General features: G+C 47.9%; 2 protein-coding genes across 5 annotated transcripts in view; one reads left to right on the top strand and one right to left on the bottom strand.

The window, feature by feature from the left end:
- LOC133901355 (putative wall-associated receptor kinase-like 16) overlaps positions 1-25553 on the top strand; it is a 50292-nt gene that overhangs the window by 10052 nt on the left and 14687 nt on the right. Inside the window, exon 1 of one of the 4 annotated variants that reach the window (XM_062342708.1) lies at positions 18831-19126. The exons of 2 other annotated variants lie outside the window; for them this stretch is intronic. In XM_062342708.1, coding sequence (XP_062198692.1) covers positions 18974-19126 — 153 coding nt within the window. In that variant the 5' untranslated portion in view covers positions 18831-18973. Of the gene's footprint in view, positions 1-18830; positions 19127-25553 lie in introns of those variants that run through there. One more of the 4 variants, XM_062342734.1, reaches the window with a different exon arrangement.
- Positions 9026-13874, bottom strand: LOC133903300 (uncharacterized). Its single transcript, XM_062344609.1, is given in 4 exon segments — positions 9026-10204; positions 10940-11035; positions 11037-11851; positions 12062-13874. Coding segments are annotated over 4 exon segments (3108 nt in total). The 3' UTR covers positions 9026-9820.

Here is a 25553-nt window from a genome sequence, read left to right as displayed (position 1 = left end):
AAGCTTAGCAGTTCGCAACTGGCGGTGGAATCTACTAGCTGGTCAATGCGAGCAAGAGGGTATGGATACCGAGGGCACATTTTATTTAGCGATGTGAAATCGATGCACATATGCCACTTTCCGTTGTGTTTCTTGACCAGGACGGTGTTGGAGAGCCAATTGGAGTGGATTACCTCTCGGATAACACCGGCCTTCAGTAGCTTCTGGACCTCCTCTTTTGCAGCCTCTGCCCGCTCTAGGAGAGTTTGTGAAGCCCCTGGCGTACGGGATGGGCCTTCGGGTCGACCTGGAGAGAGTATCCGATAATGCAGCGGTTGACTCCCAAGAGGTCCTATGGTCCATGCGAATGTGTCGAGGTTATCCTGTAGAACGGCCAGAAGCTGGGCTTCCGGCTTGGAGGTGAGGTCTGCCCCTATTTGGAAGGCCCAGTCGGGTTGGTCTGGGTGTATGGGGACACACTTTATGTCTCCCTCTGGTTGTGACCACGGAGGGCCATGGTGTCCGGGATATGTCAATGGAGGGTCCTTGGAGCCCTCCTGGGTTACTGTATGGATGTGGCGAACGGGGAGTGGAGTAGGGTGCTTGTACTCGATGCGCCTAGCCAGGTCTTGGTCACCGTGGATAGCTATCAGTCCCTGGGGTCCTTGCATTTTCAAGCAGAGGTAATTGTGATGGGGTACGGCTCCGAATTTGTTCAGGGTTCCTCGTCCCAGAATGGCATTGTAGGCGTAAGGTACATTCACAACGTGGAAGGTGATTACTTCTGTCCGTGCTGCGAGGCCTTCGCCGAAGATGATTGGGAGTTCTATTTGGCCTAAGGCGTCGAGGGGGCCCCATTGAACCCCTGGAGGGGTCTGTGGCCCGACGAGAGCTGGCTCCGTGGGATTCAGAGCTTGTCGTAGGCATGTATGAATAGGAGGTCCGTCGAGCTACCTCCGTTGACCAGTATTCTTCGGACCTCGACTTCAGCGATGTTGGCTGAGATGACTAGGGCATCAAAGTGGGGAAATTTCACCCCCTCGAAGTCGTCAATGGTGAATGTCACGGGGGCGTCGGTCCATTCGGGGGCCTATCGATGGATGTTGGTTGCTCCGATGTGGTACACCCCGCGTGTGTAGTCTCACAGCTGCCGTTTTAAAGCGCAGCTAGAGCTCCCTCCGCTGGTTATAGCGAGGATGATATACTTGCCTTGTGACCCCTCGTCGTTGTATTGCTTTGCGGATGACCGGGGCGGAGAAGGTAGGGCCAGCTGCGGAGGGTTCTGCAAGGCTAGATGATCAACCCGCCGGCTGGTTGGTAGCCTGCAATCTTCGGACCGCTCCTTGGTGGCCCGCTCAGCTAAGGCAAAGCCGTCTGCCTCCCGAGGTATTCTTCTCAGAAGGTAGTGAGGGTCCGATAGTTGTCGGTGTTGTGTCCCCCTCCTGTGCCGTGTAGAGTGCACCAGGATTCCTCCTCGGAGCACCGGTTCGGAGTGCGGCCTCGCTCCGGGATTCCTCCTGGGCATCCTCGGTCGCGTTACCTGGGGTGGTTTTGTTTTGGAACCCCGCGGCTAGGGCTAATGTTGTTGATGTTTCAGCGTTGCCGCTGCCGCCCCCTTTGGGAACTGGAGGTATTAGCCTCCTCGAAGCCCCTCTTTGCTGGGGGAGAGGGGGCGTGTGATGGTCCCGCCTCCAAGTGTGACTTCTCGGGGTTGACACAGGAAGTCTCGGTATCTTTTGAGTGCCTACGGCGGACTTTTTGCTCCTCTGCGCACGCATATTCCTCAAATTTGCTCATGAGGACTTCCACCAAGCGTATGGGATGCCGGTTCAGCTGATCGTATAGGGGGTCTTCAGCCAGGCCTTGGGTCGCGGTATTGATGACCGAAGAGTCCGATATACCCCTAATCTGGGCCTTGGTCTAGGAGAACCTTCGGAAGTAATCCCGGAGGGTTTAGTTCCTCTCCTGTCTGATAGTGAACAAGCTTTCGGAGGTTACTAGCTGAATAAAGGTGCCCTGGAAGTTGCTACGGAATAGGTCTTGAAGTTGGGACTAAGCATGAATAGCGCCAGGCTCCAGTACCTAGGGGTGCAGCGGGGCCCTCGCCCTGCTGTTGACTCTCCGGGGTAGGGAGCCCCTCGGTGCTAGCCACAACTATGGTCATGGTTGGGTCGGCGGTGGTTGTAAGGCCCCCATTCCCCCGGTTGGGGGTCGTCGTCGGTGCAGCCTGCGCCTGGTCGCCTAGACTGTCGTACAGGTGTGAATGGGGGGTCGGTTTCCATCGTTGCGACCTTGGTGGTCTTCTTCTTGTGTATCATCCTACCTCTCTTAGCACTTCTGTGTTCGAGTCCCGAGGGACGGCGCCACTGTTGGAGCAAGAAACCGTCTTACCCCAGCAAGTACATCGAGAGTTTTTTCTAAGGAGGAGACTCAAGCTTGTAGACGAAGTTCAAGAGGAAGGAACACCACAGATGTATTGATAGTAAAAATATGGATCGGACTAGGGAGAGTATCATAGGAAGACTTGTGATTGTGCTCCTTCGTGCTGGGTTGAGCGTGTCCCTTTGCTCAGATGACCATGACCCCTTATTTATAGGGTTGGGTGTAGCTTAGCGTACAAGTTACCGCTATGTGCAAAATATCCAGGATCTGGCCGACTTACATAGCTTTATCATGGATAACTACTTTTTACCCTCCATAGAAGATAAATATCTACCATGGTAACTATTGGGATGCATGTATCCAGAGGGGTGAGCCAGTCTGTGGCCTGGCGCCGTGATGTCAGGGGTGTCAGGATAACCTCCATTGTACCAGGGTGTCAGGACGGCGCCTACTAGCCCATGCAATTAATGTCGGTCACATCCTTGCAGGCAAAGGATGACCGGTGTTCCTCTCCTGGTAAATCTTTCTTGAGACCCGATGGCTTACCCTGTAGCCTTCGGGAAGCCTGCCCGAGCCTCCCGGGGAGGTATGGCTCCAGGAGATGGAGGCTTCGGGAGGCATGGCTATGGGGGATGGAGGCTTCAAGAGTCATGGCTCCGGGAGGTGGTTTCTCCGAAGCCTAGAAGTCAAAAAGCAGCCTTCGGGAGGGGTGGGCCCATGGGCATGGGCTAGCAAAGCCAAGGGACCATCGGGGGTCCTTGACAACAACCCCCAACAGTGATCTTCAATGGTGTCAACTAACATAATTTCATGCAGCATATGCGCGTCCATATCGTGGGCTTCATCTTTTGGGTGTTCTTTGTGGCTTTTTTCTTGTCTGCCTTCTCTAGAGCTTCTGACGAAGCCTGTACATCCGACTGTTGACAAAGAGGACAAATCAGCTATTGGTGTTTACATAACTACTTATGAGAAGTATGTCTCCGTATATCAGGAAAATTTGGAGTTGTACCATGATCAGTTGTTTAACTGTGCTCAGTGGATAGATAATGATGCTCGTGCAACGTCTATTCAGATTGCTAGTGTGGAGCACATATTTTCTTCTGAGATTATTGAGTTCTCTACTGCCTTTTAGATGTGGACTCATCTTCATTAGACCTATGAGCCATCTAGGAATGCACTCTATCTATTTTTTGTTCGTTAGGAGCAGTCTCTTTAGCAGGGTGATGCCATAGTTGATGTGTTCTATGCTCATATGTCGGATGTGTGGTGTCAATTAGACTGTGTTGCTGGTTGTCACTTTTGTTAGTGCTGCTTAGATCTGTATGTTGAACGTGACTTTCGATGCCTCTACGAGTTCCTAACTCGCCTTCGTCTAGAGTTTGAGCAGTGTCAGGCTTAGCTGCTTGCTCAAAATCCTAGTGTCACGCTTGTGGAGGCTCTTACGGAGCTGCACTCCATGGAGACTTGTCTGGGTGGTTCTAGACTAATGTCACTTCCTTCAGTGTTGGCTATACCATTGTCTGCTCATCGTGTGACTCCTTCACCTTTTGCGATCTCTTCAGGTGGTGGTGGTCGCCCTCGCTGCACCTACTGCAGCAAGGAGGGTCATATTGAGGCGACTGCTACTAGAAGAAGCATCTTCGATGTTCCTCTAGTGTTTCTACCTCAACTAACTCTTCAACTGATACTTAGTAGTAGATTGTGACTTTGCTTCATCGGCAAGTTGCTACCTCTGGCTCTGCACCAGTAGGTTTTGCTGGTTTTGCTACTCTCTCTTCTGTCACTGAGAGACCACCTTCTATGCAGTCAGGTACTTCTCCTTGGATTTTTGACTCAGGAGCATCTTTTCATATGACTCCTGATTCTTTCAGTCTGTCTTTGCTTCACCCTCTTGTTTCTTCTATTCATATTGTTATCGCTAATGATACCTCTCTTCCTGTTGCTAGTCGGGGCACTCTTAGCACTTCTTCTTTTAGCGTTCCTTATGTTGCTCATGTTTAACTCACCATGCAGCTCATGTCAGCTGGTTAGCTTATTGACCATGGTTGTCATGTTATCCTAGACTCTGACTCTTGCTATGTTCAAGATCGTTGCATGGGTGTTCTGGTTGATACTGGCCCCCGACACCATGATTCTCATCATCTATAGGAGCTTAACTGGCTTCATCTTCCTTCCGCTGCCGTCGTCGGTCTTTCTGCTTCCTCGACTACTTGCTCCTGGCATCATCGTCCTGGTCATGTTTGTGGGCCACATCTATCTTCATTAGTTTGTCATGGTCTTTTAGGATCTGTCTCAGGAGATGCATCTTTAGATTGTCAGGGTTGTAAGCTTGGTAAATAGATTCAGCTTCCTTATCCTCATAGTGAGTCACTATCTCAACGCCTTTTGATATTGTTCACTCAGATTTATGGGTCTAACTCCCTTTGTTTCGAAAGGGGGTCATAGCTACTATATTATCTTTATAGATAATTTCTCTCGCCACACTTGGATTTATTTCATCTCTTCTCATAGTGGTATGTTATGCATATATAAGTGCTTTGGCACTATGATTCACACTCAGTTTTACACTCCTATTCATGTTTTTCTTGCTGACTTTGTTAGCAAATTTCTTTCTGGGCATCTTCATTCCTTTCTTGCTGAATAGGGTACATTTTGTAAATTCTCCTGCCCTCGAGCTCATGCCTAGAATGGTTTATCTGAGCGCAAGCATCATCATCTCCTTGAGACTGCTCGTACGCTTATGCTTGCCTCTTCTGTTCCACCTCATTTTTTGGTTCAGGCGGTCTCCACTATCACATACTTGGTCAATATCCAACCCTCCTCTGCTCTCAAGGGTGGGATTTCTTTTGAGCGTCTATGTTGATGTATTCCTGACTACTTCTATCTTTGCCATTTTGGATGTGTTTGTTACATTCTTCTCGCTCCCCGTGAACGTACCAAATTGATTGCTTAATCTGTTGATTGTGTCTTTCTTGATTATAGTGCTGATCATAAGGGTTATAAGTGTTAGGACCCTATTGCTCGTTAGATGTGTATTTCTCAGGATGTTACTTTTGATGAGTCTCGTCCATTTTATCCTTGTACCTCTCCTTCCACTTCTTTAGCTTCCTTGGTCGAGCCTCTTTCTTTTCTCACTTTTCCTGCCACACTTGTTCCTATTTCTTCTTCTCTTTCACGGGTACCATGGCGCCTTCTCCTAATGTGCCTTCTTTGGTGCCTTCCACGCCTTTGGCTTCCACATCACATGATCCTCCTTCTTCTAGTCTCATTGAGCCTCTTCCTTTCCACTACACTTGTCATTCTCATGCTGTCTCCCATCCTGCTGTGTCACCTTCTGATGAGCCATCTACTTCTGGCGATTCAGTTATTCCATCTTCTCCTCAATATTATCTTCATGATCGCCATTCGATTCAATCTCCTAACATTTTGGATTTGCTGGTGTTGTTCCTACCGAGCCATCTTCTTATCGGGATGTTGTTGTTCATTAGGAATGGCAGCATGCAATGACAGAGGAGCTTGCTGCTCTTGAGCGTATCGGCACGTGGGATCATGTTTCTCTTCCTCCACATATTCATCCTATCATGTGCAAGTGGGTTTATAAGGTTAAGACTTGCTCTAATGGTTCTCTTGAGCATTATAAGACTCATCTTGCTGCTCTTGGTTTCCAGCAGGAGCATGATTGTGACTATGATAAGACTTTTGCTCCGGTGGCCTATATGACCACAATGTGCACTCTTCTTGCTGTTGCATCTATGCGTCACTGATCTATCTCCTAGCTTGATCTAAAAAATGTCTTTCTTAATGGTGAGCTAAGTGAGGAGGTCTACATGCACCCATCGCCACGATATTATGTTCCTGAGGGCAGAGTTTGTCATCTCCGTCATTCTCTCTATGGCCTTAAGCAAGCTCCTCGAGCCTGGTTTGAGCGCTTTTCTTTTATGATCATTGCCGCTGATTTTTCTGCTAGTGCTCATGATCCTGAGCACTTTGTTCACACTTCCTCTTGTGGTTAGATTCTTTTTGCTCTTGTATGTTGATGACATGATGATTACAGGAGGTGATTATGAGTATATTGCCTTTATGAAGGCTCCTCTCATTGAGCAGTTTCTTAAATCCAATCTGGGTCTTCTTCGCTACTTTCTTAGGATTAAGATTTCTTCTACCTCAGAGAATTTCTTTTTGTCCCAAGAGAACTATATGCAGGATCTTCTTCATCGTGCTTCTCTCATTCATGAGCGCATTGTTGAGACCCTCATGCAGCTTAATCTTCAGCTTTGGTCCACTGATGGTGAGCCTCTTGTTGATCCCACTTGTTACCGTCATCTGGTTAGGAGTCTTATTTATCTCTGTGTCACGTGTCCTAACATTTCTTATGCAGTGCACATCCTTAATCAGTTTGTTTCTGCTCCCACTCAACTCCACTATAGTCATCGCCTACGTATTTTGCGCTATCTTCATGGGACTATCTCTCGTCGTCTCTTCTTTCCACACTCCAGCACTTAACAACTTCGTGCTTATTCTAATACTACTTGGGCTAATGATCCTTCTGATTGTCAGTCTATTTCTGCCTACTATGATTTTTTGGTAGTTTTTTCATTGCTTGGAAAACTAAACAACAGATCGCAGTTTCTCGTTCTAGTGCAAATGCTTAGTTGCGGGTCATGGCATTGTTGACAGCGGAGCTCAGTTGATTACGGTGTTTACTTAATGATTTTGGTGTTTCTTCTCCTGCACCTACCTCTTTTTACTCAGACAATACATATGCTATCAGTATTGTTCAGGAACCAGTGAAGCATGAGCTCATCAAGCATATTGGTGTTGATGTTTCTTACACACGGACATATGTACAAGATGAGATGATTGCTCTTCAGTATCGAGTTTCAGTTGACTAATTTGTTCATGAAGTCACAGAGTACAACTCAGCATTAAGTTCTATCTCTCTAAACTCAGTGTGGTTGATGCTATGAGTTTGAGGGGTGTTATATATATATATATATAAATAATATTCTCAGACTATAAAGGGTTTCTTACCAATTATCACATGTACATGTATATATATATACTGACTCAAAGTCTCAGAAAACATAAGTTGCTATTCCTAACCGTTACTATTCAAGGAAAATGACATGCCTTCTTATCTTATGGGAAGGCATATCATTTTCAAGACCATTTTTTACTTGCATATGTGGGGGAGCTTTCAAGTTTGGTTGTAACATGCTGTCCTGCGCGTGAGCCTTACTGTAACACCCTACTTTACAACTAAGCCTAATTATATGAAAATAGGAAATTTTGGCAGCATTTCCTCTATAGGGCAGTATAACTGACCACAAAAAAGATCACAGGCAGACAATATATGATATAACCAACATATATATAGAGAATGTCATTTCAGAATATTTGTCGAGAAAGTAACAACAAACTCCAACCCGGTCTCCCAAAAAAAAATGCCATTCAACTCCCAGAATTCTGTATTCTCCAGATATCATATAAAAAAAATGTATGAATGCCATGATGCAACTCCATTTGAGAGCTGGACGATGCCAACTTCTCATGCAACTCTATGTACCAGTATGAATCACGCACGATGGCAGTGATCGGCCTTTATCACCATATGAAGTGCATAAATGCATATGTATGCATGTGAATTGACGTCAATTCTTAGTTTCCTTTTGAATGACTCGTAATAAAAACCACAACTGATTCAAGGAGACAAAGGTACAATCCAAATCAATAAGAAAAGCATGGATTTAAATAATCAAATGCAACATTATCCATGATTTGAATGAATTAAAAAAAACATATACTTCAATTTTATTTGCAAAAGAAGTAAGACATGAATATAAACATAGTACTGAATCACACCCCCACGTTACTTGCCTTTTACCAAAAGCGACGAAGAGATTTCGATCAAGAACGTCCGGAAGTAGTACCACCTGTACAAGTATATTATTAGCACTAAAACACATAAAATATGAAGCGTCAACCCTACGTCTGAAAACGTCGCGTATACGCCTATATTTCGGAAAACCGAACAGAAAACTGTATCACATGAAATGATACGACAGGAATTGATTAATTTGATTTAATCCAACCACAAATGTCTAGGAATTACCGAGGAATCACCTTTGAAGGATCGACGACGAATCCGACAAAATTACGAAAATTCCAACTTTTCCCTTTTTCTCCTTTTTTTTCTCTTCCCCTTTTTTTTCCTTTTCTCTTTTTCTTCTCTCTCCTTTTTTTCTTTTCTCTTTCCTTTTCTTTTCTCCTTTCTTCTTCCTGGCTTCTTCTTCCTGGCTGGCTGCTGCTTGCTCTCTCTGTCTCTCGGTCAGCACACACATAGAGAGAGAGAGAGAGCGCGGCGGCCGGCTTGCATGGCAGGCGGTGGCGGCTCGCAGGCGCACGTCGGCGTGCGGTAGCGGCGACGACGCACGATAGTGGCGCGCGCACGCAACAGCAGTGACGGTGGCGCAGACGCGCAGCGCAACGGCGAGGCGCGGGCTGGTCAGGCGTAGGCGACGGCGTCGTGCGGGGCGCGGCAATCGGCGGCAGCGAGCGGCCGACGCGGCGGACGGCAGCGCACAACGCGAGGAGCTTGGTAAGCGGCGTGCTCAGCAACGAGGAGAGAGAGAGAGAGAGAGAAAGAAAACGCGAGCGCAAGAAGTGTCTGGATGGATCGGGTTGAGGGCCGATCCATCCGATACTTATCTTCCTTTTTTATATTTTTTATTTAAAACAACTAACGGTCTAAATTTATTGGGCTTGCTACGGGTCACAAAGTGCCTGAAACGGACATATGAATAGCAAAATGGGTTCGTCTTGACGAGATGAATGCAACCACGGTCTCCGATTGTCCATACGAGCAACAGATCAAAAAGTCAAAATTTTGGTCAAATCTCTTCTTTTTTTCTCTCAAAAATTCGGTATTACATTCTCCCCCCTTAAAGGAATTCGTCCCCGAATTCTGCCGCTTCCATGGCAACTATGGAATAGAGGTAAAATATTTCAAAACTTATGACTCACCAGTCTCAAAGAGCTCAGGATACTCCTTGCGCATTTGTTCTTCAAGTTCCCAAGTTGCTTCTCGTTCTGATTGATTTGTCCAAAGGACTCTCACAAACTTGATAGTTCTCCTCCTCATAACTTGCTCTGAGGAATCCAGAATGCGTACTGGGTGACACTTTACGGTCAGATCTTTCTCTATCGTGATTGATTCAACATCAACTTTATGCTCAGGGTCTCTCAGATATTTTCTTAGCATAGAAACATGGAAGACATTATGTACTCCACTCATTGAGTCTGGTAATTCAAGACGGTACGCCAAACTGCCTACTCGGGCTGTGATTAGAAATGGGCCAATGTACCTCGGGTTAAGCTTTCCAGAGATACCAAAACACACAACACCTTTGGTTGGCGATACTCTGAGAAGAATATAGTCACCAACTGTAAATTCTAGGTCTCATCTTCGGATATCTGCATAGCTCTTCTGTCGACTTTGAGCAGCCAACAGGTTCTGACGTATTTGGTATACCTTTTCCGATGTTTGCTGAACCAAATCTGGACCAAGTAGTGATCTCTCTCCAACAGAATCCCAACATAAAGGGGAAACACACCTTCGGTCATACAAGGCCTCAAAAGGAGCCATCCGGATACTTGCTTGATAGCTATTATTATAAGCAAATTCTGCTAAGGCTAGATGATCTTCCCAATTGCCTTTCCAGGATAAGACACAAGCACGAAGCATGTCCTCCAAAGTCTGAATAGTCCGTTCTGACTGACCATCCGTCTGAGGGTGGAAGGCTGTGCTAAGAGAAAGTTTTGTGCCCAAGGCACTTTGCAAACTCTGCCAAAACTGAGATACAAATTAGGAATCCTGATCTGAAATGATCGATTTTGGCACACCATGCAACCTCACTATTTCCCTGATATACAAGGGAGCCAAATCATGTGCTTCATTGGGATGAAATGTGCGGATTTGGTAAGCCTATCCACGATAACCCAAATAGCATCTCTGCCTCGAGGTGAATGAGGCAACCCAACAACGAAGTCCATAGTGATATGTTCCCATTTCCATTCTGGGATTTCTAAGGATTGCATTAATCCTGCAGGTCTTTTATGCTCAGCCTTTACTTGTTGGCAGACACCACAAGCTGCAACATACTTAGCAATATCCACTTTCATCCTTTTCCACCAAAAATTTTGTTTTAGGTCTCGATACATTTTGGTTTCACCTGGATGAATAGTATAAGAAGTCCGGTGAGCTTCTCTCAATATATCCATTTTCACATCTACCTTCTGAGGTACACAAAGACGTCCTCTAAAGCGTATCGCACAATGCTCATCCACACTAAACTCTTTTGATTTTCCTGCTGAAATTCTCTTTCAAACTTCTAAAAGAAGACGATCATGCTGCTGAGCTTCACGTACACGTTCAGGTATAGCAGATTAGATGATCATTTGAGTTTCTTTCTGCACAGTGCCAGCAAAGCAAAAAAGATATCCCCATCCGATCCAAGTCTGAATGTAAGGACATTATTGATTTAGGTACACCTGTGCTGCTAAGGGCGTCAGCTACCACATTTGCATTTCCGGGATGATACTGAATCATCAGATCATAGTCTTTGATTAATTCTAACCATCTTCGCTGTCTCAAATTCAGATCTCTTCAGATCTCTTTGAGTGAAAATGTACTTGAGACTCTTATGATCAGTGAAAATATCACATGACTCACCATACAGGTAATGCCTCCAACTCTTCAAGGCAAAAACCACTACAGCCAATTCTAAGTCATGAGTGGGATAATTCTGTTCATGAGTTTTCAATTGTCTGGAAGCATATGAAATTACCCAACCTTCTTGCATAAGCACACAGCCAAGTCCGATTCGAGAAGCATCAGTGTAAACTGTGAAACGCTTACCACTCTCGGGCAAAGCCAAAATAGGAGTGTTCACCAACTTATTCTTTAAGGTTTGGAAACTGACCTCACATTCATCAGTCCATTCAAATGGAACGCCCTTTTGAGTAAGTCTAGTCATAGGTTTTGCGATAATGGAGAAATCTTGTACAAAGCGCCGGTAATAGCCAGCGAGTCCAAGAAAACTTCGAATCTCTGTCACATTAGACGGTCTTTGCCATTCTAATACTGCAGCAACATTCTTTGGGTCTACAGTAATACCATGCTGATTAATAACATGACCAAGAAATCCTACTTCTTCGAGCCAAAAGGCACATTTCTTTAGCTTCGCATAGAATTTATTCTTTCGAAGAGCCTCCAACACTAAACTGAGGTGCACCTCATGTTCCTCTTTTGACTTGGAATAAATCAATATGTCATCGATGAAAACCACCACAAAGACATCCAGATATTCATGGAGCATCTGGTTCATGGCTTCCATAAAAACAGCAGGGGCATTCGTTAGTCCAAAAGACACAACCACATATTCAAAATGCCCATACCTTTTATTGAAAGTTATCTTCTCAATATCCTCATCTCGGATTTGCAATTGATGATAACCCGATTGTAAATCAATCTTTGAAAATATCATAGCACCCCTCAACTGATCAAAAAGATCATCAATACGAGGTAGAGGATATTTGTTTTTGATTGTCACTTGATTAAGCGCCCAATAATCCACACAAAGCCTTTTAGTGCCATCTTTCTTTTCCACAAATAAAACAGGGGCAGCCCAAGGTGACGTACTTGGTCTGATAAATCCCTTAGCAAGGAGTTCATCTAATTGCTTCTTCAATTCCATTTGTTCCATTGGAGCCATTCGGTACGGAGTCTTATAAATAGGTTGTGTACCTGGAATCAACTCAATACGAAAGACTGGTCCTCGTTCAGGAGGTAATCCTGGAAGCTCACTAGGGAACACATCAGGATAACGACACACTACTGGAGTATCTTCCACACGTAGAGTGACATCCTGCCCTTCAACCAATGACCAAAGAGCACCATATTTCCACATCCTTCGGTTAGGGAAGATCCTGCACAACATGGAAAGTGCATATGGCAAGGACTTCCCTTGGAAAGTAATCTCCCCTCCTGATGGAGCTCGCAAGGTGATGATTTTCAAAGAACAAGAGATAATGGCTTGGTATTGGGCAAGCCAGTCCATACCAAGAATAACATCGAAGAACTCTAAATTGATCATCACAAAGTTAGCTGTGAATTCCTCATCTCCAATATTTATAACACACCCCGGGCAAACATAAGAACTGGATATAAGACCACTGGGGGAGTTAACTACAACAGATTGCCCAATTTGTTGTACTGATAGTCTCGCTCGTTTAACGAAGTCTACCGAGACAAAGGAAAAGCTAGCTCCAGAATCAAATAAAACATGTGCATCAAAGGAGTCCACGGGTAAGATACCTGTCACCACGTCATTGTGACCTCCGGTCTCAGCACTAGGTAAAGTATATAACCCAGAAGGTGTCTGAGATGAAGAGGTTCCTGCAGTGTGGGGAGAAGATGCCCCAATCACCGGCAGTGTCGGTGTAGAAGTTCCCTGAGGAATCATAGGCTGATGTGACCAGTAAGGCCCAGTGGGAACTGTAGAAGGATGATAATACTGCATCGGCGGAGCTATCGGGCCAGTAATGACCGTAGGAGTAGGAGTAGCAGCCAATACATGTGCTGATCCCTTAGATGAAAAAGAAACCCCAGAAGAAGAAGATACTGGTTCCCACCTGATACGACTGTTCGAGTTTCTGCGACACACCACATCCTTGTGGCCTGGACGACCACATACTGAACAGTTCCCCTTCCAAGAACATTCACTCTGCATATGTGAATCACCACACTTGAAGCACACCAAACCAAAGCCGGGTTTAACCACTGTACGAAATTGGGTACTGGTGCCTAGAGGATGTATCTGAGAGGGTCCACCACGGTATGGTTGGTGACGTTGTTGTCCCTTGTACTTCTTATGGATGGGACCACCAAAATGACTCTTCTTCTCTTCTGGTCCTTTATGCTGATCCGCTCCCAACATCTTGCGAATATCATCAGTATAAGATTGCTGCAACTCAACACCAGAAGCTTGTTTAACCATAGAGAAAAAATATGTAACAACAAAAGCACCAAGAACATGACGGATAAAAGGCTTCAAACCCTGTCTGAAACGCCTGGCCTTCTCTGCATCATCGTGGGCTACATGAGGTACAAAGCACACAATTTGATTAAAGCCCACTTCATACTCTGCCACTGATTTCTGACCTTGTGTATAGTTGTTTAAGTCAATTTGCATTTTATCCAGAAAAGTAGCTGGATAAAATCTCCTCTCAAATTGCCTAACAAACTCAGACCATGTAAGATCCCCATGGGCAACAGTCCTGGCTGACTGTACACCTCTCCACCAGATCTGGGCTTCTCCCTTCATCAACTGTATCACATATATAACCTTGTCTCGAGGCAACACATCAAAAGCATCCAGCTGCATTTCTATATAAGCAAGCCAATCTGCAGCCTGAATTGGAGTCCCTGATCCATCAAAGGAGTCCAATTTCATACTGACCCATTCACGGAGCGTTACCCCACTAGTAGCACCCCCTTCAGGTATCTCACGTGCCACAGCTCTAGTAGCAGCAGGAGTATTTGGAACAGCCTACCTCAAAGCTCTTAGCTCTTCTTGTATCTCCTTCATAGTGGTCATTAGCTCCGCTTGACTGATACTTCCTGGTTGAGAGGACTCAACCTCAGCGATCGATAACTGCGCATCACCATGACCTGGGACTGCTGCACGACTACGACCTACCTCATTACCTCGACCATGACCTCGCACCTTTGGCGGCATAGCTACAAACACCACAATGGATAAGTAAACAAGCACTAAACTGCAAACATACTTCAAACAAATAAACTAAAGGGAATATAGCGGAACAAGGCATATGAAAAGATATGCAATCCCTTTTCCCATCCTACATGTGCAAGTGTGTCAAGTTATTAACTTCTTACCCTAGAACCTAAAGCCTAGGCTCTGATACCAAGCTGTAACACCCTACTTTACAACTAAGCCTAATTATACGAAAATAGGAAATTTTGGCAGCATTTCCTTTATAGGGCGGTATAACTGACCACAAAAAAGATCAAAGGCAGATAATATAACCAACATATATATAGAAATCGTCATGACGCTACCAGTGTCTTACCACAACATACCAAACAAACGACAGACCACCAGAAACACAACTTATAAACACCGGTTGAGTTATCGATATTGTGATGAGGTAGTGTGTGCAACTACCAAGATCCATCCCCAAAATGCACGTCAACATCTAAACATACCTGTAAAAGATTTAACAGGGGGTGAGACGAGCTCAGCAAGTAACAGCTATGAATATAAACACATCTCACTCAATTCAAAAGTATTAGGGAATAAAACATTCTTCTCACGACGACAAAAATACATATGGTTTTAAAGAGAATGTCATTTCAGAATATTTGTCGAGAAAGTAACAACAAACTCCAACCCGGTCTCAAAAAAAAAATGGCATTCAACTCCCAGAATTCTGTATTCTCCAGATATCATATAAAAAAAAATGTATGAATGCCATGATGCAACTCCATTTGAGAGCTGGACGATGCCAACTTCTCATGCAACTCCATGTACCGGTACGAATCACGCACGATGGCAGTGATCGGCCTTTGTCACCATATGAAGTGCATAAATGCATATGCATGCATGTGAATTGACGTCAATTCTTAGTTTCCTTTTGAATGACTCGTAATAAAAACCACAACTGATTCAAGGAGACAAAGGTACAATCCAAATCAATAAGAAAAGCATGGATTTAAATAATCAAATGCAACATTATCCATGATTTGAATGAATTAAAAAAACATATACTTCAATTTTATTTGCAAAAGAAGTAAGACATGAATATAAACATAGTACTGAATCACACCCCCACGTTACTTGCCTTTTACCAAAAGCGACGAAGAGATTTCGATCAAGAACGTCCGGAAGTAGTACCACCTGTACAGGTATATTATTAGCACTAAAACACATTTAAAACACATAAAATATGAAGCGTCAACCCTATGTCCGAAAACGTTGCGTATACGCCTATATTTCGGAAAACCGAATAGAAAACTGTATCACATGAAATGATACGACAAGAATTGATTGATTTGATTTAATCCAACCACAAACATCTAGGAATTACCGAGGAATCACCTTTGAAGTATTGACGACGAATCCGACAAAATTACGAAAATTCCAACTTTTCCCTTTTTCTCCTTTTTTTTTCTCTTCCCCTTTTTTTTTCCTTTTCTCTTTTTCTTCTCTCTCCTTTTTTCTTTTCTCTTTCCTTTTCTTTTCTCCTTTCTTCTTCCTGGCTGGCTGCTGCTTGCTCTCTCTGTCTCTCGGTCAGCACACACACACACAGAGAGAGAGAGCGAGGCGGCCGGCTTGCACGGCAGGCGGTGGCGGCTCGCAGGTGCACGGCGGCACGCGGCAGCGGCGCGCGCACGCAGCAGTAGCGATGGTGGCACAGACGTGCAGCGTAGCGGCGAGGTGCGGGCCGGTCAGGCGGAGGCGACGAAGTCGTGCGGGGCGCGGCAACCGGAGGTAGCGAGCGGCCGGCGCGGCGAATGGCAGCGCACGGCGCGAGGAGCTCGGCAAGCAGCGTGCTCAACAACGAGGAGAGAGAGAGAGAAAGAAAACGTGAGCGCAAGAAGTGTCTGGATGGATCGGATTGAGGGCCGATCCATCCAATACTTATCTTCTTTTTTATTTTTTATTTAAAATAACTAACGGTCTAAATTTATTGAGCTTACTACAGGTCACAAAGTGCCCGAAACGGACATATGCATAGCAAAATGGGTTCGTCTCGACGAGATGAACGCAACCACGGTCTCCGATAGTCCATACGAGCAACGGATCAAAAAGTCAAAATTTTGGTCAAATCTCTTTTTCTTTTTCTCTCAAAAATTCGGTATTACACTTACTCCGTGACTTTTCTCGAGTCGACTCGCTATTAGACAAAGTCTCAAGACTTACCAATTGATGGATGACGATATGTGGTGAGGACAGAGGAGTAGTCAATGAATCACAAACCTCGTCTCCCAAAACAGCGCAAACTGTCAGTTCATTTTTAGTGTGTTTACTGCGCAATCAAGGGGATGAGACGATGAAGGCTGTGGTAGCTCCAGACAAGTTTGGTTCAAATTGTCTCTGGCGACAATTCTCAGGTCCATCAGGTACACTTGGGACATCTTGTGCGGAACGGTAAATGGTAACCGTGCTAGATAGATCCAGGACCCCCTTTGGATTGTAGGATTACGAGTTTTAGAGGATTTCAATCCTTGGAATTTTCCTATAAGGGCCACTGGAACAAAAGAATTTTCTCAGACCTCATATTTTAGGACTCCAATGCATCCTCTGTTCTCTCTTCTCACTCTCTCTTCCTTCCTTCAAAATGTATATGCTATTTTGCTGTGAACATCTAAACGCAGCACTTATTAGCATATTTATATGTCTTGAAATCATGTAGAATTATGTATCACGAGGCATTGAAATGGAACATTTTTCTTATTCCTGTGTTTTCCAATTCCTAGATTGTAGAGAGGCCCTTGAAGAGTTCAATTTGAGTAGAATGCTAGTTTTTTTTTTTTTTTTTTTTTTGAGGTCAGAAGAATACTAGTTTGAGCAATTGCTTCCATGCCACTAGAGTACTAGACAGGGACGACGGCTCTACAAGTTGTTTTGTATACAATGATATTTCTGTCTCATGAGAGGACACGTCATTTTCAGGATCATTTTTTTAGTTGCATATGCTTGTAACGATTCCTAAAAAAAAAAGATTCTTCCAAAGATATTTAGATTCCTAAAAAAAATGTTAGATTGTGATTTACTGTCCTGTATGTGAGCCTTACTCCCCGACCACTCGTGTTGTTGCACCTAGCGCAGTGGATAAGTGCGCGTTGTTGCACCCGCTTCGCCCGCGTTCGAGTTTACTCGATGCCATTTCACATCAATTTCACAGAAGGGTCTCCTCTAATATATTTCCAAAAAAAGAAAACAAGTCTGATTAGACAAAATCTCGAGACTTGAGTACTTGACCAAGTAAACAATGGTAGCATGCGAACATGTGAGAAATCAAAGACCTCGTCGCCCAAACAACATAAAGACAAGTGCTCCTCCGCAGATCCCATAAGAAGTGTTCAGTAAAGATTTTTCCAATCAGTGTTAGCCAGTAGCCACTTCAAATAATATTAGATTGGCAATAAAAAGTACTCTCAGTCCTTTACAGTATCATAATTATACGACTACTGCAAGCATATTATAAAGAACGAACACTGAACGTGAAATTTATTTCCACAAATGTGCATAACAAAAAAGAAAAGAAAGATGGGCCAGGGGGTAAGGAAATCGACATGCAAACCAAGTTGCATCTCAACTAGTAAGGCACTTTGAGGTTCAAAACCCTGGCGCCCATAGATTTTGTATTGAAATCCCATATGCTGCAAACTTACGAGTGTTTATTATCCTTAGCATTTGATCCCATAACAGAATACACGATTTTGAACCTTTCGTTTCTGTCGCAGGACGTGTTTGGATGCCTGCACGCGCGGAGCAGCACGCCGGCCTAGCTCCGCGCGTGCAGGCGCTTGCCGTTTGGTTGCCTGCATCTTCACTCGAGCCTGCATTCGTCCGTGCGTCTGCACCTCCCCAGCCTGGCCGGCGGGAAACGCCGGAATGAACGTTTCTCCCGGGCCAGGCCAGCCACATGCAGCAGATTAGCGTTAACGATGAATAATTAGTAAATATTAGCTCATATTAGTACATTTTAAATTAGATTAAGTTTTAATATGATAAATTAAGTACTATATAGTGTATTTATGCAAAATAAATATCATGTTAACACTTGTTTTTTTATTTCAATCTCATGCAACATATACTAATGCGGGCAACCAAACACAATCTCTTCTCAGCCAGACTGAGCACATACAGCCAACCAAACAGATTCTGCTGCATCTCCCCAGCCTGTCTCAACTCAGCCTGTATGACTCATACGAGTCAGCCTGAGGGCATGCGGGCAACCAAACAGGCCCTAACTGGATGATGCTAGAGCTGCATGCTGTCGAAAGCTTGGAAAAACGAGATAAAAATGAACTGTGACCGTAATTGGATCTGACCAAATCTCCTTACCTGCGGATTGGCTGTGAGTTATATGCACTTACTAAGGTCATCTTAAAAAAAAAACTCTAAAAATTCACATTCTATAATACTATTACAGCATCCTATAATATTATTATAGTATTATTTATTTTTTTCATCTCCAACAGCCACCTATTTCCTACCTTCCATTCTCTCCTCCTCCTCTCAAACCCACACGCGTATACACGAAACAGTGATACGGGGCTTCAAACCGAGCGGCAAATTTGCCGATATATACCGAAGCCTGCTTCACTGTAGCACATGGCAAATAGCTTTTCATACAGCTGCAAGAAACGCTAAAAGGACGAAGCACAGTGATGGGTGGATTTCTCGTCATCGCTGGAGATGGCCTAACAGTAACTTCCATAGGTCCACTAGAATTTGTCAAGTCTCCAACGTTGAAAAGTTCCATGGAAGAAATGGTAGAAAAGTAAAGGAATTGACAGATGCAAAGCACGGCTACTTTTATTGCAACTCTGCACCGGGGGAGCCATCCAGACGCACGCAAGTGCCTCTTCTCTGGTTGTGTTGGAGACTGGAGAAACGGCTGCCAAGGATCAGATCATCTCGTCTCCGTTTTGGCCATCATCCGATCCAAGGTACTCTACTCTCATGTGCGAGTTCACTCTTCCACTTCCTCCCACGGTCTACAGTTCTACTGCTAGCTCAGCTTTTTTCCTTCTCTTCTGAGAAGTTCTACTGCAAGCTAGCCCTTCCTCTGTTGCAAGGAGATGCTCAGACCACCTGTATGTGCCTAGTTAGAGTCCAGAGACCACTTCACAAATGTCTCAAATTTCGAGCAGTTCTGGTAATTACAGTATGAAGTTTTGAACGGTATATGTCTTGGAATGGTTCTGAAAGGCCGTGATCGTTGGAGGGATAGGTGTTAGATGTAGGTCAAAGTTGTGGAAAAAGATGAAATACTAAGGTCCAATATTTGGCCACGCTAAAGCATCTCCCACTAGCCAGCTAGCTCATGAAGAGGGACATGCATCCTCTGCAGTACTATACGGTGCAGTAACAGTTACTGACACGTGGATCCGATCTCACATGTCAACGACGGTGCAGTAATGCAGAGGATCTCTCTCCCATGAAAAGGCTCAGGTTTTGAGCTTTGAAACTCTCTCCCACTGGTTTCAATTCACAGCCCCAAAGGGTCAGCCTATTAAGTTTCTTTACCTGTTCAATTTAGCTGCAGCTTTAAACCAGATAGCTGAAGCTGAATCTGTGCGCCAAATAGGTTGTAAAAGGTACTGGATGATAAAATATGCTGCCTTTCAAAATGAAAGTTTTGCACAAACCATTGTTTGCTGAATTCGTAGCTTTACAATTCTTTACAGTGCCTAACGCACAGTTCCTGATAAGAAATGACATGTGTCGATGCAGCAAAGCATAATCTACTAACATAATCAATTTTTTTTTGCACAAATAATCCTTTTATGGAGCAGTAAGATGACATGTTTCCAGTTTTGAAAAAAAAAATACTGCCCTGACTTCTGACATGGAGGGCAGTCCATACTCCTTATCAAGTAATTACAGATCCCGACGCGAAAGAACATTCCATTACACCTAAGCCATTAAGGAGACAGATTCCTCGTATACTACCTATAAAAAGAACCTATAAAGGAAAAAAAAGATAGCAAGGAAAAGCTACTCTGCATATGGAGTATGGATGTCACCAATGTGCCCATTTTAGAAAACAAGTTCGAAGGAAGTACCAATATGGGTCCCAGAATCATCTAACAGAGACTAACCTATTGACAGGATTCAGTTGGCACTTCAAATTCTTGTGCAATCAAGCTCCACAATCTTTCATTTAACTTGCAATCAGAAGTCACCTGAAGGACATGGCCACCCAACTCCATGGTACTCCTTTGTTGGATACTAGGCAGAATGGTACCACCACTTCTCACCACCATTTCCATTATGTCTTCTGATATCCCTGGTCTTAGCCTGGTACCACCACTTCTCACCATTTTCGCCACAGCAGCAACGAACAAGTGACAGAAGCAAATGTCAGATGAAGCACTAGGCTCAATGTAAGATGATCAGAAGCAGAGGAAAAGGGTCAGCAAAAGTGCAAGTAAAACAAATTTAAATAGACGAGACCAGTAAACTACAAATAGGTACGTCCATTAATTCAGTCTCTGACCATCTAGTGTACCCCGAAGTGCCGTATCCGTATCGCGATAAGTATCCGATACCGTTTCGTCTCCGATAAGATATCAAGAAAATATCGGAAAATATAGCCTAAAAAATAAATAAAAATAATCTCGATACTCCTGCGATACTTCGCAGCCCATAACCCCTCATTGAAGCCCATCATTCCAAGAGCCTAGTTTTTAACCCATTTACCCATCTCAATGGAGGAGTACACTTATGAATTCTGATATAGAAATTCGGCCTTGTTCCTTGTTCCCGATGTAGTGCACTATTTGAAGTTGTAGTCTATTAGTAGACTAGTAGTATACTGGTATTATCTATTTGAACTTGAACTCGATTTGTTGGTATGAGGAATCATTCATATCATTCTCTATAATTGCTGCTGTCGGAGGATTAACTCCTGTCGTAGGGATTCCGAGAGACCCCTTTTTAGAGATTCGGCCGAGGGGATGATCCTGAATAAGTTCGTCGGAGAAATAACTGGGAATGAGTGCAACGGCCGGTGGTGGGGGTGTTGACCTAGCGCAAGAAGAAGTAAATGCACCGGAATTTAGACAGGTTCGGGCCGCACGGGGGCGTAATACCCTACTCCTGTATGGATGCTATAACTGTCCTGAGGAAGTCCCCCAAGGATGTTGCTGGTTACAAGAATGTGGGTCTATCTAAAAGCTTGAGACTCCTTGTTCTTTGGCTGGGACTGAGCTTAGCCTTCCTCACAATGTTCTCTTGCGCTGTGTTCTTCGTGTCTGCTCTTGGTCTCTGTTGTGCTATTCTTTTTCTCTTATCTTTTTTCCTCTCTTTTTCTCTCTGTCCCCTTGCTTCTGTGCTGCCGGCTGTTTTAAGTACTCGCCGGCCGCGACATGCCCCGAACAGAAGGAGGGGGCTCGAGTTCTGAGACGCCATGAATGGAAGGGGCGTCATCATTTCTTCTGGGCGAAGTGACCGGGGGTGAAAAATACGTCGCACGCCCGGTCACCCGTCACCATAAATGCCCTGGCAACGGGCACCGTGGAGAGGGCCCACCGGGCAGCCGTAGAGCAACCCGGCGTGCTCGCCCTATCTTGTTCCCTTGCCACAGCAGTGCGGCAGACGGAACGCCTTGACCCTTATGACGTTATCCCGAAACAAGCCGGATGGCACGGGACGGGACCTGTGCAATTAATGACCCCACGCCTCTCTGCCAAAACATGGCAGGAACTGACGCTGAGCGCGGTGGGAGCAGTTGGAGGTGTCAGGCCACGCACGCTCATTAAATGCGGCCTCGGGCCTCTGACTGGTTGACACCTCATCGGTAGGCCCCTCGGGGGTCTTTCTGGGTCGTCGGGGTACCGACTGCTCGGGGTACTGTTCACATCCCCGAGCACTCTCTCCCGAGAATGCCTATCCTTGTCCTCGGGATGCCGGGTGCTCGGGGGTACTGTTCACCTCCCCGAGCACTCTTGCACAGACCCTCGGGGAACCGAGTGCTTGGGGGCTGCCGCGTGTAGCCCCGAGCACTCTCTCCCGAGCACTCTTGTACGGATTCCTAGGGGAACCGAGTGCTCGGGAGCTGCCGCACGTAGCCCCGAGCACTCTCTCCTGGAACTTAGCTCTTCTAATCATCGGGGGACTAGGGTGCTCGGGGGTGACCGTACACCTCCCCGAGCACTTTCTTCCCGGTACTTGGATTCCGTGGATCATCGGGGAACTGGGGTACTCGGGGGCCACCGACTGTGGCCCCGAGCACCTTCTCCCGGGACTTGACCTTTTCTCATCCTACAGGAGAGACCTCGCGGGATGGCGCCATGTGGCGGATGGCTGGCCTGGCCTCGGGATTCGGGGACCCCTGGTTCCTGATACACCGACAGTAACCCCCGGGCCCATTGGCAGGCAATGGCCTAGAGACTGCGGATGGGCCCTTCGTCGTGAACGAGGCCGAAGCCGGCATGGACGCCACGTGGCAAGCTTTCAGAAGGTGGCCCCTTTGGTCCGGGCCTTTGGTACGGCCCAACGGGGAGCTGAATGGACACGCGTCCACACAACTCCCGAAGGGCATGACAACGGGACGGGCGGTGCGTGATGACAGAGCAGGCGGCACGCATGGCAGCCGTGCAGATTGAGGAAAATACACCTGGCAACCGCTGACACCGCACGACCTGTGGGAGACTCGCCTGGCAGTTGCGTCTATCGAGGAAACTGTCCTGCTGAGTGTGCTGTGGCAGGAGACGTTTGAATTCCCTGAGGTATAAAAGGGGGAGGGGAGCGAACCACCCTCCTCTTTACGCCATCTCGTGATCTAGCCCTTGCTTCCTTCACGCTCTTGAGCCCTTAGAATCTCCCTAGGCGATCAGAGCACATCTCCTTCTCCACCGTCCAGACCATCTCCCCCCCCCCCCCGATGAAATGCCGAGAGCTGGAGGAAGCCGCCACGACAGGACTCCAGACGGCGTGCTGCCGGAGTCTCGCCTGACGAACGAAGAGGCGGCGGGGAAGATCAGGAAGTTGTTGGTCCCCGAGGGCCAGCAGGGGGCCCTGGTGGTGACGCTGGCGAGCTTCCCGCCGGTGACGATCCGCCCGGGGCGCATCGTCCTGTTCACCTCTTTCGTGGCGGCTGGGCTGGTGCCGCCGTTCTCCACGTTTTTTCTTCAAATCCTCGACACCTACAGAATTCAGCTGGTGCACCTGAGCCCCAATTCGGTCGTCATCCTGGCGGCCTTCGCCCACTTCTGCGAGATGTTCGTGGGAGTGCAGCCATCGGTGACACTCTTTCGGTATTTCTTCGCGCTGCGATCTGCCGGGAAGAAGAGGGGTTTCTCCACCGCGGACGTCGCGGGGTGCTGCAGCTTCCGGCTGCGGGACGGCCTAGGGGAGCGATACATCCCCCAAGTGCTGCGAAGCAAGTGGGAGGAGTGGCGGCGCGATTGGTTCTACGTCGACGTCGACCCCCACGATCGTCTCACCCTGCTGGAGGTGGCGGTGGAGCCCTAGAAGGTGACTTGGGAGGTACCACCGCCGATGGACGCGTGGCTGGAGCTAGTCTTGGAGCGCATCGGGTTCCTACGCGACGCCGGGCTCACCTCGGTGATGGTGGTGGCGGACTTCCTGTGCCGCCACCTAGCGCCCCTGCGGGAGCGGGCCCGGCCTTGCTGGCTCTACACCGGCCCTGAGGACATCACCCGGACCCAGATCGGCGACGATTGGGACCTGGGCATGGCGGAGTTGAAGGGCATGCTCCGGGTGGTGACCGGGGTGGATGAGATGAGCCGGGCGGAGCTCCTGTGGAAAGAAATGGCGCTCTGCGCCAATCCTGAGCGGGTGACGATCCAGGCGAAGCTGCCGGAGTTCGACGCCCAGGGGTTGGTCGACCGGCCGAGGCGCCGGAGTCCCGAGGCCGCTGAGATCCCCGGGTTGGATGAGGCAGCTGGCGAGGGGGACGCAAGTGGTCTGGCGTGGACTGGTGGCTCGGGCGCCGCGAGCGGCGAGCCGCAGGCCAGCAGTGGGGCCGCTGCGGGCAGCAGCCGCCGCACCGGAGGAGCAGGCACCGCCGGTAGTGGAGCGGCACTAGCGCCGGAGGACCGGGGGAAGCGCCCCCGGCTCTTCACTCCTGTGCTGGAGTCCCCACTGTCGCCATCGGCGGGGGCGGCATTTGCGGTTCTGGAACCGCGCCTTGTTCGGCTTGGGCCCATTCCGGCGCCCGGAGACCACGCGGCAGCCCCACAGAACCCCCGGCGGAAGAGGAGGAGGGAGGACTCCGAGCCGGCGCCATCGAGCCCTGAGTTCAGGATTCCGGCAGCACAATGGCAGTACCGAAGACCCACAACCGCGTAAGTCTTGTCCTTCATTCTTTCTTGGGCGTGCTTCGCCCGAACTAAGTTCTGGATTTTGATTTTGATCTTTGTCCTTCTCCTGCAGGCCGCCTACGGGCGCCGCTGAGGGCCAGGGGCGGCCTGAGGTGCCGAGGCCGGCGCCAGCCCCCGAGCCGAGCGCACCCAAGCCGAGCGCACCGGCGGAGCCAGGGCTGGCAAGCGCGGCGGCGGAGCCAGGGCTGGCAAGCGCGGCGGTGGAGCCGGGGCCAGCGGACACGGCGGCGGAGACGGGGCCGACGGACGCGGCGGCGGTGCCGGGGACAACGGACGCGGCGGCGGAGCCAGAGCCAGCGGACGCGGTGGCAGTGCTGGGGCCGGCGAACGCGGCTGCCGTGCTGGGGCCGGCGGACGTGGCGGCCGAGAGGGGGCCGGCAGATGCGGCGGTCGAGACAGAGACGCAGCCGCCGCCCGAGCGTCTGGCGCCATCCGAGCCCACCCCAAGTGCGCCGAGCGCGGGGCTGGCGACCGCGTGGCAATTTTCGGGGACCCCGAGCCCCCCGGGGGAGGCTCGCAGGGGACCCAGCGCCCAGCCGCCGCCCAGCCAACCCGCCGAACCACTCCCGGTCGTGCTGGGGAGCGCCCGGGAGGTGATCGGGTGGCTGAATGCAGCCGTAGCGGAGGAGATGGCGCGGCGAGAGGCGGAGCGCACCGCTCTGGCCGCGGAAAGAGCGCAGCTCGCCGCGGCGCGCACCGCTAACGAGGACGAGCGGCGCACCACGGAGGAGGGCCGGAAGGCCTTGGAGGAGGCCCACGCGGAGGTCGCGCGGGAGCGGAAGGTACTGGAGGACACCCGCGCGGAGGTTGCGCGGGAGAGGGAAGACGCCGCCCGCCTGGCCGAGGTGTCGCGGCAGCAGGCTGCCGAGGCCCTTGCCAGGGAGAGGCAGGCGCAGGAGCAGGAGGAGGTAGTGGGGAACCGCGAGAGGGCAGCAGAGGCCCTCCAGGCCGATCTAGTTCGCCAGAAAGGCGAAGTCGACCGAACCCGCGCCGAGCTCCAGCACTTTGCGGCGGAACTCCAGGA

The sequence above is a fragment of the Phragmites australis genome, chromosome 2 (assembly GCF_958298935.1).
Source record: "Phragmites australis chromosome 2, lpPhrAust1.1, whole genome shotgun sequence".
Lineage (NCBI taxonomy): Eukaryota > Viridiplantae > Streptophyta > Magnoliopsida > Poales > Poaceae > Phragmites > Phragmites australis.
Note: the sequence above shows the minus strand (reverse complement) of the source record. Positions and strands in the feature narration are given on the sequence as shown.